Source organism: Rhinoraja longicauda, chromosome 21, assembly GCF_053455715.1.
Source record: "Rhinoraja longicauda isolate Sanriku21f chromosome 21, sRhiLon1.1, whole genome shotgun sequence".
Classification (NCBI taxonomy): domain Eukaryota; kingdom Metazoa; phylum Chordata; class Chondrichthyes; order Rajiformes; family Arhynchobatidae; genus Rhinoraja; species Rhinoraja longicauda.
This window is the reverse complement of record NC_135973.1, coordinates 18,818,825-18,833,334: the sequence shown is the minus strand read 5'-3', so window position 1 is coordinate 18,833,334 and position 14,510 is coordinate 18,818,825. Positions and strand designations below refer to the sequence as shown.

At 46.6% G+C, this 14,510-nt stretch overlaps 1 protein-coding gene across 1 annotated transcript in view; it reads right to left on the bottom strand.

Moving 5' to 3' along the window:
• abca3b (ATP-binding cassette, sub-family A (ABC1), member 3b) overlaps positions 1-13,674 on the bottom strand; it is a 47,992-nt gene extending 34,318 nt beyond the window's left edge. The window contains exons 1-4 of the mRNA XM_078418518.1: positions 13,572-13,674; positions 11,798-12,056; positions 8,961-9,091; positions 5,299-5,464 (exon numbers count right to left, since the gene is read on the bottom strand). Coding sequence (XP_078274644.1) covers positions 5,299-5,464; positions 8,961-9,091; positions 11,798-12,056; positions 13,572-13,625 — 610 coding nt within the window. The 5' untranslated portion in view covers positions 13,626-13,674. The remainder of the gene's footprint in view (positions 1-5,298; positions 5,465-8,960; positions 9,092-11,797; positions 12,057-13,571) is intronic.
• Between the last annotated feature and the right edge of the window lie 836 nt (positions 13,675-14,510).

Below are 14,510 nucleotides of genomic sequence, written 5' to 3'. Positions count from 1 at the left end.
ATTTGACTAGATCGCATCTACAGTGCCCTCCATGATGTTTGGGACAAAGACCCACCATTTATTTATTTGCCTCTGTACTCCACAATTTGAGATTTGTAATAGAAAAAAATCACATGTGGTTAAAGTGCACATTGTCAGATTTTAATAAAGGCCATTTTTATACATTTTGGTTTTACCATGTAGAAATTACAGCAGTGTTTATACATAGTCCCCCCCCATTTCAGGGCACCATAATGTTTGGGACACAGCAATGTCATGTAAATGAAAGTAGTCATGTTTAGTATTTTGTTGCATATCCTTTGCATGCGATGACTGCTTGAAGTCTGCGATTCATGGACATCACCAGTTGCTGGGTGTCTTCTGGTGATGTTCTGCCAGGCTTGTATTGCAGCCATCTTTAACTTATGCTTGTTTTGGGGGCTAGTCCCCTTCAGATTTCTCTTCAGCATATAAAAGGCATGCTCAATTGGGTTCAGATCGGGTGATTGACTTGGCCACTCAAGAATTGACCATTTTTTTGCTTTGAAAAACTCCTTTGTTACTTTAGCAGTATGTTTGGGATCATTGTCTTGCTGTAGAATGAACCGCCGGCCAATGAGTTTTGAGGCATTTGTTTGAACTTGAGCAGATAGGATGTGTCTAAACACTTCAGAATTCATTATTCTACTACCATCAGCAGTTGTATCATCAATGAAGATAAGTGAGCCAGTACCTTCAGCAGCCATACATGCCCAGGCCATAACACCCCCACCCCCATGTTTCACAGATGAGGTGGTATGCTTTGGATCTTGGGCAGTTCCTTCTCTCCTCCATACTTTGCTCTTGCCATCACTCTGATATAAGTTAATCTTCGTCTCATCTGTCCACAAGACCTTTTTCCAGAACTGTGGTTGCTCTTTAAATACTTCCTGGCAAACTGTAACATGGCCACTATTTTTACAGCTAACCAGTGGTTTGCATCTTGCAGTGTAGCCTCTGTATTTCTGTTCATGAAGTCTTCTGCGGACAGTGGTCATGGACAAATCCACACCTGACTCCTGAAGAGTGTTTCTGATCTGTCGGTCAGGTGTTTGGGGATTTTTCTTTATTATCGAGAGAATTCTTCTGACATCAGCTGTGGAGGTCTTCCTTGGCCTGCCAGTCCCTTTGCGATTAGTAAGCTCACCAGTGCTCTCTTACTTCTTAATGATGTTTCAAACAGTTGATTTTAATAAGCCTGTTGCCTGATGTCTCTAAGTTTTATTCTTATTTCTCAGTCTCATGATGGCTTCTTTGACTTCCATTGGCACAACTTTGGTCCTCATGTTGATAAACAGCAGTAAAAGTTTCCAAAGGTGATGAGAAGACTAGAGGATAGACGAGTGCTGAGAGCTCTCTTATAACTGCATTAAGGAGGCAATTAAACACACCTGAGCAATTACAAACACCTGTGAAGCCATGTGTCCCAAACATTATGGTGCCCTGAAATGGGGGGGACTAGGTGTAAACACTGCTGTCATTTCTACATTGTGAAACCAAAATGTATAAAAAATACCCTTTAATAACATCTGACAATGTGCACTTTAACCACATGTGATTTTTTTCTATTATAAATCTCAAATTGTGGAGTGCAAAGGCAAATAAATAAATGATGGGTCTTTGTCCCAAACATTACAGAGGGCACTGTATGTATCACACGTCTGATCTGTTTTTTGATAGCATGCAACACAAAGGTTTTCCCTGTACGTCAGTACACCTGACAATAATATTATTCTCCTTTTCAAAGCTCACATGCCCTGGAATATTCGCATCCTCCCCCTTGATATCTACATTGTCTTTCCCCTTATTGTATACAGATGAGAAGTATTCAGTGAAGCCCTTACCCACTTCCTCTGGGTCCATAAACAGATTGGCCTTTTTGTCCTTTTAAAAACCCCTCTCTTTCCCTGCTTAACATCTTGTTCTTAAAATAAAATGTCCTGAGATGATTTGTAATTACATAATTGCATTCCTAATTTTGTTTTGAAATACCCTCTGCACATTCTGCTGTTGTGGAGCGACACAGCAAGGAAACTGACCCACAGGCCAGAGTCCACATCAGCCATCAAGCACAAATCTCAGCCTCACTCATTTTATTCTCCCCATATCCTTCCAGATTCTACAATTCAACTACGCACCAGTGGCAATTTACAGTGGACCATCAACCAACAAGTGGCACATTTTATGCGATGTAAGAGGAAACTGTGGCATCTGAGGGAACCCCAGGTTGTACAAGGAGGACGTGTAATCTCCACACACAGAAAGAACCCAGAGCGACACAGTAGTGGAGTGGATAAAGCTGCTGCCTCACAGCTCCAAAGACCAGGGTTTGATCCTGACCTCGGGTGCTGTCTTTGTGGAGTTTGCACATTCTCCCGGTGACTTTATGGGTTTCCTCCGGCTGCTTCAGTTTCCTGTCACATCCCAAAGATATGCGGGTTTGCAGGTTAATTGACCCTCTGTAAATAGCACATAGTGTGTAGGGAGTGGATGCAAAAGTGGGATGCTACAGAACTAGTCAGAATGGGTGATCGATGGTCGGTATGGACTCGGTGGGCCGAAGGGCCTGTTTCCATGCTGTGCCTCTACACTAAACTAAACTCAAGGTCGAGATTGAATCTGGCTCTCTTGAGTCTGAGGCAGCAGCTCTCCATTTGTGTCATTGCACCAGTCAATGTTTTCCATTCCCTGTACCTGCCACATGCTTCCCTTTATCAAGCTCTTCAAATCCCCTGACATCTAGAGAATCCTGGACTTGCTGTCCTTACCTTTCACCCTATTGGAAACATTTGCCACTGAACTCTCATTAGTCTCATTGAAAGGCTCCACTTATCAGATGTAGATTAAGCCACAAGTAGCTGCTCCAAGTCTACGTTTGTCAGTTTTGCGTCCTTCTAAGTTGTGACGAAAATATAAAAGTATGAAAACCAGCTTCTGCCTTAGAGTGGGAACACCTTCTACCAGGTCTTACTTTCCCTTCAGCCCCAACTCATCACTGCCGCAGGTGACAGGGTACTTTGGCACACCTGATCAACCTGAAAGGTATCAGAGGCCTTTGAGAGGCACTTTAACAGCTGCGTTTAATGGGTAGCGGCAGCTGGGATCCAATCAGCTTTTGGCCCTGATTAATATCACGTACACTCTACTGCGCATTGCACTCAGGTATTATAGCCTAATATCAAATTTACACCCATAACGTTCACATTTATGTTGGTGTTCTAGCTTGTTGTGGAGAAATAAAATTGACTCCTCTCAATCATGCTTACAATTTTCAGATCATTGCTTTCGGAATATCTTTTTGATCACCACTAAAAATGAAATCTTAGAGATTAATATTGCAATAACTAATGACTAATGCAAAACTACATCTGTGCTGTTCAACACAAACTAATTGAGAATGACTAAATTGCAATTCAGGTTAGTGAACAATTAGTCAAATGTGCAGACTCGAAACTCCCCTTTTGTCAATTGATAAAGTGGGTGAAACTGTAGACGACAGTGGCAGGATTTTGGAGAGAGTCCCATTACGGGAAGGATGTGGAGGCTTTGGAAAGGGTGCACAGTTTACCGGAATGACGCCTGGATTAGAGGGTATTAGCTACAGGAAGTGGTTGGACAAACTTTTCTCTGGAACGTTGGAGGTAGTTGCGAGTCCTGATAGAAGTATATGAAATTATAAAGGCATAGATATTGCAGCGAGTCAAAAGCATTTTCACAGGATGGAAATATTAAATACGAGAGGGCAAAGCTTTAAGATAAGAGGGACAAAGTTTAAAGGCAAAGAGTGGTAGATTGCTGGAACATGCTCCCATGGGTGTTTGTGAAGGCAGATTCGACAGTGGCATTTCGGAGGCTTTTGGATAGGCACATGGATAAGAAGGGAATGAAAGAATAAGGATCATGTGCAGGCAAATAGGTGTTGGTCTTGACATCATGTTCAGCACAGACATTGAGGGCTGAAGGGCTTGTTCCCGTGCTGCACTGTTCTATGTTCTATGAAAGGAAAGTGAGGAAGGGGATAGCAAACAGTGGGAAATGGAAGTCAGGGAAGGTGCTGGGGAAAGGGAAGCTGAAAATAGTTTCTATCTTTGTAGTTTGTCTCACCAATCTTCGCCTGAATTCCTAGGGTGCATTTGATGGCATCATACACCGATCAGTCAAAACATTATGACCTGATGAGCCAAAACATTATGACCACCTGCCTAATATGCTGTTGGTCCTCTGTGTGCAGCCCCATACGCAGCAAGGTGCGATGCACTGTGTATTGTGACACATTTCTCCTGTGACCACCATTAAAATTTTCTGTGACTTGTGCCACAGTAGACCTTCTGTCGGTTCGGACCAGACGGGATAGCCTTCGTTGCCCTCACGCATCGATGAGCCTTGGGCGCCCAACACCCTGTCACCGGTTTGTGGTTTGTCCCTCCTCAGACCACTGTTGGTAGGTACTCACCACTGCTGACTGGGAGCACCCCACAAGCCTTGCCATTTCAGAGATGCTCTGACCCAGTTGTTTGACCATAACAATTTGGCCCTTGTCAGTCACTCGGGTCTTTACTCTTGCCCATTTCTCCTGCATCCAACACATCAACTTCAAGAACTGACTGTTCACTTGCTGCCTAATATATCCCACCCCTTGACAGGTGCCATTGTAACAAGATAATCAATGTTATTCACTTTGCCTGTCAGTGGTCATAATGTTTTGGCTGATCGGTGTAGAATGCACTTGTGACTGGACTGGGATTGAACACAAACTAGATGGAATTAACATTATCCTTGTACGGGATCAAACTCTTGCCAACAAGAAGGTTGAACTTCAACAGTCTAGAGACAGGAGCTAGAAGTGAAGCTAACAAATGATCCTGATACAAGGAACTGCAGATGCTAGAATCTTGAGCAACACAAAGTGCTAGAGGAACACAGTGGATCAGGCAGCATCCATAGAGGTAATGGCCTGAAACGTTGCCTGTCCATTTCCACCACAGATGCTGCCTAACCTGCTGAGTTCCTCCACATCCCACTGCAGATGAAATCTTAGATTCATTAATAATACAATAACTAATGATTAATGCAAAACGACATCTGCATCGTTCAACACAGGTTACCGCAACTCTAGCCTATTGTTGCTAAGGATCTTGGGACTCAAGCTGAGGACAACAGCAGTAGAATGAGTTAGCGTACACTCTTACACCCTGACTACCAAGGGAATTACAGTGGATGCTAGTGGGAAGAGGGCAGAGGTACATCTCTGTGCACCTTCATGACCAATAGTGAGCTCACCTGGACTACCCCCATCCCTGAAATACTGCTCCCGTGGTCCAGGCAGCTGGAAAAATGGGAAAAGGTACTCCGTCTGCCAATTCCGATCTTCGTTGGGATTGAAAGTGCTGGTTTCATCAAGGGGTGCATTCCAAGGACTGTATTTAAATCTGAGATGGTACTTCACCTAAAAAGACAAAATCAACAATTATGTGACAATGCCGTCCTTCCCGTAATCTTCCCGGGAACATGCATAACTGATACTGTAGCCCAGTCCATCACACGGACCAGTCTCCCCACCAGTGACTCCATCTACACTTCATAATGCCTCAGGAAAGCAGCCAACATAATCAAAGACTTGACCCACCTCAGTCATTCTTTTTTCACCCTGCTCCCATCTGGCTGAAGGTACAGAAGCTTAAAAGCACACACCACCTGTCTCAGGAAAAGCTTCTTTCTCTCTGTTATCAGGCTTCTGAACCGTACATCCATAAGCTTAGGTACTGTTTGATTCACCTCTACCCCATTGCAGACATTGGACTTTGTCTTTGGAACTGATGCGCTACAACTATATTCTGCACTCTGTATCTTCCCCTTTGCTCTATTGCAATTGAGTTTGACTCGATTGCATTCATACACAATACTTTCTGATCTGTTTGGATAGCATGCAAAACAAAGTTTTTCACTACCACAGTGCACATGACGATAATAAACATACAAAAAATTGTAAGGAATCCATAAAATAGGTAGTGGCTGGAATGGCATGGTTCAAAGCCCCCGTTGGAAGCACACAGGTGTTAATACAGCAGCTCACATGGGCAGAGGGCTTGGCCGGCTGATTGGTGGTTTGCGTCCCTTAGTACCGAATGCTCTGGCCAAAGGTAACACAATCTTCTGCAGCTGCACAGGGGTGAGCTGGTTGGGAAAGGCAGGTATGCTCAATGTCAACTCTGCTCTTGGAGTTCAGGGCACAAAGCACTCCACTCCTGGTTGAGGTTGTCGGCAAGGGCTGTGACCAAGCAGACCATGTGCCGGGACATTAGCTTCAGGACACCACCCACGCAGGATCTATGGCAACAGATATAACATCCCAACAATTCTTTCTTTGAACATTAACCTCATGGGACCTAATCTCGGGCAGAGTGCACAAGACACCAAAGACATTCCAAAGAGGGCGATTCCTTCAAACAGATTAAAACAACACACCTGGAGATTTTGATCCTGGTTTTTCTCGAGGAGCATTGTGGTGTTTGGGGCACAAGCAATTGCTGCCTTGGTGAAAACAGCGGCTTCTGCTTGGAGAATGCAGACTCTCTCTCCAAGAACCGACTCCTCCCACAATCCACTCCACCCCCATAAAAGCCTCACTGAAACAAACTAGAGCAAGTGTGGCACAGGCCTTTGCTCAGTTCCAGACTCTGAGCTGCTGAATTTCAATCACTTACTTCAGCAACCAAGGGGTTAGCCACTGCTTCCTGGTCGATTAACAGATCACTGAATATCCCGGGGGAATGTAAAAACACAGCGCCAGAGACCCGGGTTGGATCCTGACCTCAGGTGCTGTCTATCGATTTTGCACATTCTCTCTGTGACCACATGGGTTTCCATCGGGTGCTCCGGTTCCCCCCACATTCAAAGATGTGTGTATTTCTGTTAATTGGCCCTCTGTGAATTGCCTGAGTGCGTAGGGAGCGGATGCAAAAGTGGAATAACATAGAACTAATGTGAATGGGTAGACACAAAATGCTGGAGCAACTCAGTGGGACAGGCAGCATCTCCGGGTAGAAGGAATGGGTGTCGTTTCGGGTCGAGACCCTTCCTCAGACTGAGTGTTAGGGGAGAGAGAGTCATAGAGATAAGGATGGGTAAGGTGTGACAACAAGACATCAAAAGAGATGGAGTTCAAGGAAAATGTAGAATACATCACCGTTAGCTAGGAGAAGGTGACAACAAAACAAACAGATATAAAATGTAATTGGGGACAGTAAGAATGGTCGGAGAACTGGGAAGGGGGAGGGATGGAGAGAGAGGGAAAGCAAGGATTACTTGAAATTTGAGAAGTCAATATTCATACCACTGGGGTGTAAGCTGCCCAAACAAAATATGAGGGCTGTTCCTCCAATTTGCGCTGGGCTTCACTCTGACAATGGAGGCGACCCAGGACAGAAAGGTCCAAGTGGGAATGGGGGGTGGAATGAAAGAGTTTAGCAACCGACAGATCAGGTAGGTTTAGGCGGACTGAGCAGAGGTGTTCAGCGAAAGGATCGCCGAGCCTGCGCCGATATATCTCGCCGATATATAGTCCACACCTGGAACAGCAGATAAATTAGATGAGGTTGGAGGAGGTGCAAGTGAACCTCTGCCTCACCTGAAAAGACTGTCCTTGGATGTAGTTAAGGGAGGAGGTATAGGGACAGATGTTGCATCTCCTGCCGTTGCAGGGGAAAGTATCTGCGGGGGTGGGGGTTGGGGGGGTGTTGGGCAGGAAGGAACAAGTTAACCGGGAAGTTGCGGAGGGAACAGTCTCTGTGGAAAGCGGAAAGGGGTGGAGATGGAAAGATGTAGCTAGTGGTGGGATCCCCTTGGAGGTGGTGAAAATGTTGGAGGATTATGTGCTGTATGTGACGGCTGATGGGGTGAAAGGTGAAGACTAGGGATACTCTGTTACGACTTGGGGGAGGAGGAGCAAGAGCAAAGCTGCGGGATATCGTGGAGACCCTTATTAAGGGCCTCATCTATGATGGAAGAGGGAAATCCCCGTTCCCTTAGGAATGAGGGCATCTCGGATATCCTGGTATGGAACACCTCATCTTGGGCGCAGATGCGGTGTAGACGGAGTAATTGGGAGTAGGGGATAGAGTCTTTGCAGGAGGCAGTGTGGGAAGACGTATAGTCTAGATAGCTGTGGTAGTCAGTAGGTTTATAATAGATGTCAGTCTATAGTCTATCTCCTGTGATGGAGACAGTGAGACCAAGAAATGGTAGGGAGATGTCGGTGATGGTCCAAGTGAATTTGAGTGCAGGATGGAAATTAGTAGTGAAGTTAATGAAGTCCATGAGTTCTGCATGGGTGCAGGAGGTAGCCCTGATGCAGTCGTCAATGTAGCAAAGATAGTTCATGGATAGGGCCAGTGTACACCTGGAATGGGGATTGCTCGGGATGGGGATTTGTACCCTACAAAGAGGCAAGCATAGCTGGGCCCATACGAGTGTCCATTGCTAAGCCTTGGATTTGGAGGAAGTGGGAGGAGTCGAAGGAGAAGTTATTAAGAGTAAGGACCAGCTCTGCTAGATGGAAAAGTGTGTTGGTAGAGGGAAATTGGTTAATTCTGCAGTCGAGGAAGAAACGAGAGCTTTAAGACCATCCTGGTGGGGGATGGAGATGTAGAGTGACTGAACATCCAATGGTGATCGATGGTCGGTGTGTACTCTGTGGGCTGAATGGTCTGGTTCCATGCTGCATCTTTTAATCATGCAAATATCTTCACATAAACACTCAGCAAACCTTACTGCTCAGTGTAAGCTGGAGAGAGTTCACGCAAGCACTTGAGGGCACTTCATGGCCAGAAGAACATCTCAGAGGTCCTGAGACAACAGACGGCCTGGAGGAACACGTCTTCTTTTGACATCTCTCCTCAGTACAGCATCACGGACATAGTCCAGACTTGCCCTTTAACACGTACCTGTAGTGGTAAACGCTCGTCATGATGCTTAAAGTCATGGTCAAACACTAGAGCTGCCAATACCGTCTGGGCCATCCCACTTCCAGATTTTATGAATTCTTCAAACTGAGCTTCTTTATGGAAACCCAGGACTGCAAAGGAAAGCAAACTTTCTGTGAGTCAAGGTCTATCCCTGGCCTGACAGTCTGAAGAAGGGCCTTGATTTGATACATTGTCTGTCCATTCCAGAGTTACTCCAGCACTCTGGCACCAGGTACTCCAGCACTCTGGCTCCAACTCCTCCATTACATCACTGACTGCAGTGGTGTTGCCTCCTGCACACGTGTGGCACTCATCAACTTTGCCACTAACCCAAAATCGTCCCTCAAATTAATTTAGACCATTTCTGTAATCTTTACCCACCCGCCCCCACTTTCATGATTTATTTGTCTCCATCTCAGGAAACAATCTACTGAAGACACAAAAAGTGCTGGAGTAGCTTAGTGGTTCAGGCTGCATCTAAGGAGAACATGGATACGTAACGTTTTGGATCGGGACCCTTCTTCAGTCTAAAGTTATTAATTTATTATTTATTTGTTTATTATGTATTATCTATGTGTATTGTGTTTACAGGCCTGTTGAGCTGCTACAAGTAACGATTTCATTGTTCCATATCAGTACATATAACAATTAAACGCTTGACTCTTACTGCCAATCAACTCCTCCTCACCTGTATCTACCTACTGTTTAGTATAGTTTATTGTCATGTTTACCGAGGTGCAGTAAAAAGCTTTTTTGTTGCGTGCTATACAGTCAGCAGAAAGGCTATACATGATTACAATCAAACCACCCTGTGTACAGATACAGGGTAAAAGGAAATAACGTTTAGTGCAAGATAAAGCCCAGAAAAGTTATGTCATAATTCACCGAAAACATTTCAAAATGAGTTCCTAGAAGTCATCATTGTACAGACATCCTTGCAAATTAATTTGAGACTTTAGAGATGCAACATGGAAACAGGCCCTTCGGCCTGACCAGTGATCACTAGCACTAGCACTATCCTACACACTAGGACAATTTACAATTTGCAGAAGCCAATTAACCTACAAACTTGCATGTCTTTGAAATGTGGGTGGAAACTGCAGCACCCGGAGAAAACGCATGCGGTCACAGGGAGAACATAAACCTCCATACAGATGGAACCCGTAATCAGTATCGAACCTGGGTTTCTGGTGCTGTAAGGCAGCAACTCTTCCACTGCCCCACTGTGCCACCCTTAAAATTAGTTGATCCTTTTTGGAGTTGTGGAACTCTGTGCATAGAGACCAGATAGGTGGAAAGCAGTAGTTGGTCGTCAAGAAGAAATGCAAGGATACGCAAACTTTACAACTGCAATAATTATGAAGTGAAATCTTCTTCACTAACTTCCAGAGAATTACTTGGCATATTCTGACACATTCATCTTATTTCTAAACTGCTGCCCAATGCAGTCTTCCCCCCACCTCTTTATACCAGCCTCTTCCCCTTGAGATACAAGGTCTTGATCTTAATACTGACTGTCCAATTCCCTCCACGGATGCTGCCAGACTCGCAATTTCTCCAGCTGTTCTAATCTTTTTTCCAGATTTTTCAGCACCTGTAGTCCTTGAGATTACCATTTTAGGCAATTATTGCACATATTGTAGATGGTTCCCATGAATGCTGAAGTGTGCAGCAATGGGTATTATACACTGCTCTAAGTTATTCCATAGAGTGGTCAAGTAGATACTAAAGAATACACGAATGGATACTACATGGATTCGACAAGACTACACATTGCAAACTGCTCAGTCTATGCCATAGACTGATTGATTAGTAGGACTGGCTGTTACAATCCCTGAAGTTTTGCACTACAATTGACGCATGGTGTTGTTCTTGGGGGTGACCACTAGGTGATGTTGTTCTTGGGGGTGACCACTAGGTGATGTTGCTACCATTCAGACACGTCTTCAGTTGTGTACCTCAACGTCACTGGGTGTTTCGGCCTTTTATCACAAGACACCCTCAGTCGAGGCAGGCCCACCGCAGGATGATCAGACATGGGTGTGTATCTTATGGTTAGCCTCTAGATGGTCACGTGGCAGCCCAGACAGCATCTCTTCTTTTCAGCCACAGCCAATAACTGCTCTGTTCGGTGGCTTTGGCAAGTTCTTTGGTTGCTTTCCTTTGGGCCTCCCCTCTGACTCCTACTTCCCTCAGGAGCCTTGTGGTGGAACTGGCTACAAAGCCCCTGCACCCCACCTCCACTGGACGCACCCTTACACTCCAACCTCACTCCTCTGCCTCTACTGCAAGGTTGGAATATCTCAGCCTTTTCCTTGATATTGATATTAGAATATTGAATTCTCCAAGTTTAGATAACTGCAACCCCACCCCTTCCCCTCGAACCTCTCTGTCTCTCCCCATGCCCCACCTGGATCTGCACCTATTTCTCCCCTTCTCTCCCACCTACATTCTTTCCTCTATCTACCTATATCTACATATCACTCGCCAGGCTTTGTACTGCCCCACCCTCACTACAATCAGTCTGAAGAAGGGTCCTGACCCGAAACATCACCTATTCATGTTCTACGGAGATGTTGCCTGACCCACTGAGTTACTCCAGCACTCTGTGAAACGTCACCTATCCATGTTCTCCAGAGATGCTGCCTGAGCCACTGTGTCAGGGTACGCTGCAATGGATATGATTAAAGCTACCGTTTGCTCGACATGTACGGCTTTCATTCCCCGACGGTTCCTACAACTGAACTACAGCATCAAGGCCACAAGAGAAGACCCACCCCAGAGAAGGGACCACCAGCCATTGGTACAGAACTTACCTCCAACCACCCTGCTCAGGCTGTCTCTCACTGAATTGGCGATTGTCTCCACGGCTGTCACATTGGAGGGAATATAAACCAAATACCATTTGGCAAAAGGATGTTGGGGAAAATATGGGATATCATTAATTTTAAAGGGCGGGTATATTGTTGCATTGGTATATTGGACAGAGCTGACTCGCTGTCTTAGAACGATAAGGATTGTTGTGAATAAAAGTGGCAGGCCTATTTCAATAATGGTGACCAACACTTGACGTTTCTGCATTGAAACAAAAGAAAGATTGTTAAAGGTAGATATTACTGAAACACATACTAAATCCAACTTCTCTGTTGCAGCAGAGGTCATCGACCAGTCCCTGCTTTCCCACCCGCAATGAGGGAACAATCTGCAGCCACGCGCTGGTGAGGGGTAGGGGTCACGCACGTACTACTGGGGTTAGGGGGTTCACGTGGGGTGGATGACAGATGCTCCAGTGTGTTTCAAATTGTCAAGAACTACGGCTATTGGTAACCCTGTGGGAGCTGTGGAGAGAAGGATGGGAACAGGGTCGGACAGTGGAAGTGTGAATGGTGCTGCAGTGTTTACTGGACAACAGAAAGTCCCAGAGAACAGATACACATGGGACAGTCGAGTGTGACCAGTGCACTCTCACACATTACCAGAGTCATAGAGTCATAGAGTGATACAGTGTGGAAACAGCCCCTTCGGCCCAACCTGCCCACACCAGCCAACATGGACTTAACATCGCCCGGTGTGGCCGCGGGACGTTTCAGTGCCCGGTGTGGCCGCGGGACGTTTCAGTGCCCGGTGCGGCTCGGCCGCGGGACGTTTCAATGCCCGGTGCGGCTTGGCCGCTGGACTTAACATCGCCCGGTGTGGCCGCGGGACGTTTCAGTGCCCGGTGTGGCCGCGGGACGTTTCAGTGCCCGGTGCGGCTCGGCCGCGGGACGTTTCAATGCCCGGTGCGGCTTGGCCGCTGGACTTAACATCGCCCGGTGTGGCCGCGGGACGTTTCAGTGCCCGGTGCGGCTCGGCCGCGGGACGTTTCAATGCCCGGTGCGGCTTGGCCGCTGGACTTAACATCGCCCGGTGTGGCCGCGGGACGTTTCAGTGCCCGGTGCGGCTTGGCCGCTGGACTTAACATCGTCAGCGCTGTTCGGCCGCGGGACGTTTCAGTGCCCGGTGCGGCTCGGCCGTTGGACTTAACATCGCCCGGTGTGGCCGCGGGACGTTTCGGTGCCCGGGGCGGCTCGGCCGGGGGGCCTTCCATCCCCTTGCGGGGGCTGTGCGTGTCGTTTGCCTCGGTAGGGGTCGAGCTGCCTGTCCGTGGGTGCGGGGGGAAGAGAGGGGAAGTTTTGTTGCCTCCATCACAGTGAGGAGGTGTTTGGAGTCACTGTGATGGATGTTTGTGTTGGGGTCGGGTGTCCTGTGTTCTTTTCTTTTTGCTGTATTTTGTGTGACTGCTGAAATTTCGCTCGGTGTTGTGCCGAGTGACAATAAAGTGTTGTTATGTTATGTTATGTCCCAGCTACACTAGTCCCACCTGCCTGCGCTTGATCCATATCCCTCCAAACCTGTCCCATGATTGTATGGAGAGGGGCTTTCTTCGACCGCACAATCAGTGTGATGAAATATCCCGACCCAATACATCACCTATCTATGTTCTTCAAAGATGCTGCCTGAACCGCTGAGTTACTCTATCACTTGTTCCTTTAGTGTAAACCGGAACCTGCAGTCCTTGTTCCTCCACCAATACAGCCCTGGTCCACTCACCTGCAACAGGTAGTTCTTCCAGAGGAGCAGTCCAAATTGCTGAACTTTGCTCATTCTGAGCTCAGGCACCACCCCAGACTGCCACACCGCTCAGGGAGGAAGGGTGACCAATGGATGGTAGCTTTCACGCCTTGCCACAGGCTGCTGGGAGGGGAGTCACTCTGATCAGGGTCGATGTGTAGCAGCGTGAATTACATGGTCTGGTTCCCTCATTGGTCCAGGCAGCGGTCCTCTGTGCAAAAGTAGAGAAACCTGTATTTATACGGCGCCTTGCATGATAATAAGGTAAAATATATTGAACAATTAATGCACTGAAACACCCATGACTGCCAAACAAGTGGCTGTCAACTCCCCTTTCAGATGCAGATTTTCCGGTGTCTGGAGTCTCACATTGCCCTAGAAATCGAATAACCAGTTCTGCAAAAGATCTCGGAGCCAAACTACGATCTGCTCCCCTCAGGTGTTGCCTGACCTGCTGAGAGTTCCCAGTATCTTTGGTGGCAAGCTCACTGTTCCAGCCTCGTGGTCATTTAATTTAGTGTCGGAAACACCTTCAAACTTTCATGACTATTAGTTACTTAGCAACACAATATTAAATTTGTAAATCATCAGTCTCTTTGTTTCAGTGATCTGTGCTGAATCCTGTCATCAGCCTTGCCTGGGAAAACTCACACCAGATTTTGAATCCCACCCTGTGCCATAATTCCCTTCCCTCACTCCGGTGTGGGCTTCCCGTTTATTCCCCAAACTCCATGGATACCTTTCCTTCTGCCACTTTCATTGCAATTTCCCAATTCCTTAATCTCACCTCAGTTGTGGGCATGCACTCACCACAAACGATTCCAAACTGCCTCCATCCCTCAGCCTTTACTTCCTGGTTTAAAATTGGCAGGACTCACCGGAGCGTGCAAGCTGCAGGGTTACTTTGAAATGTAACCT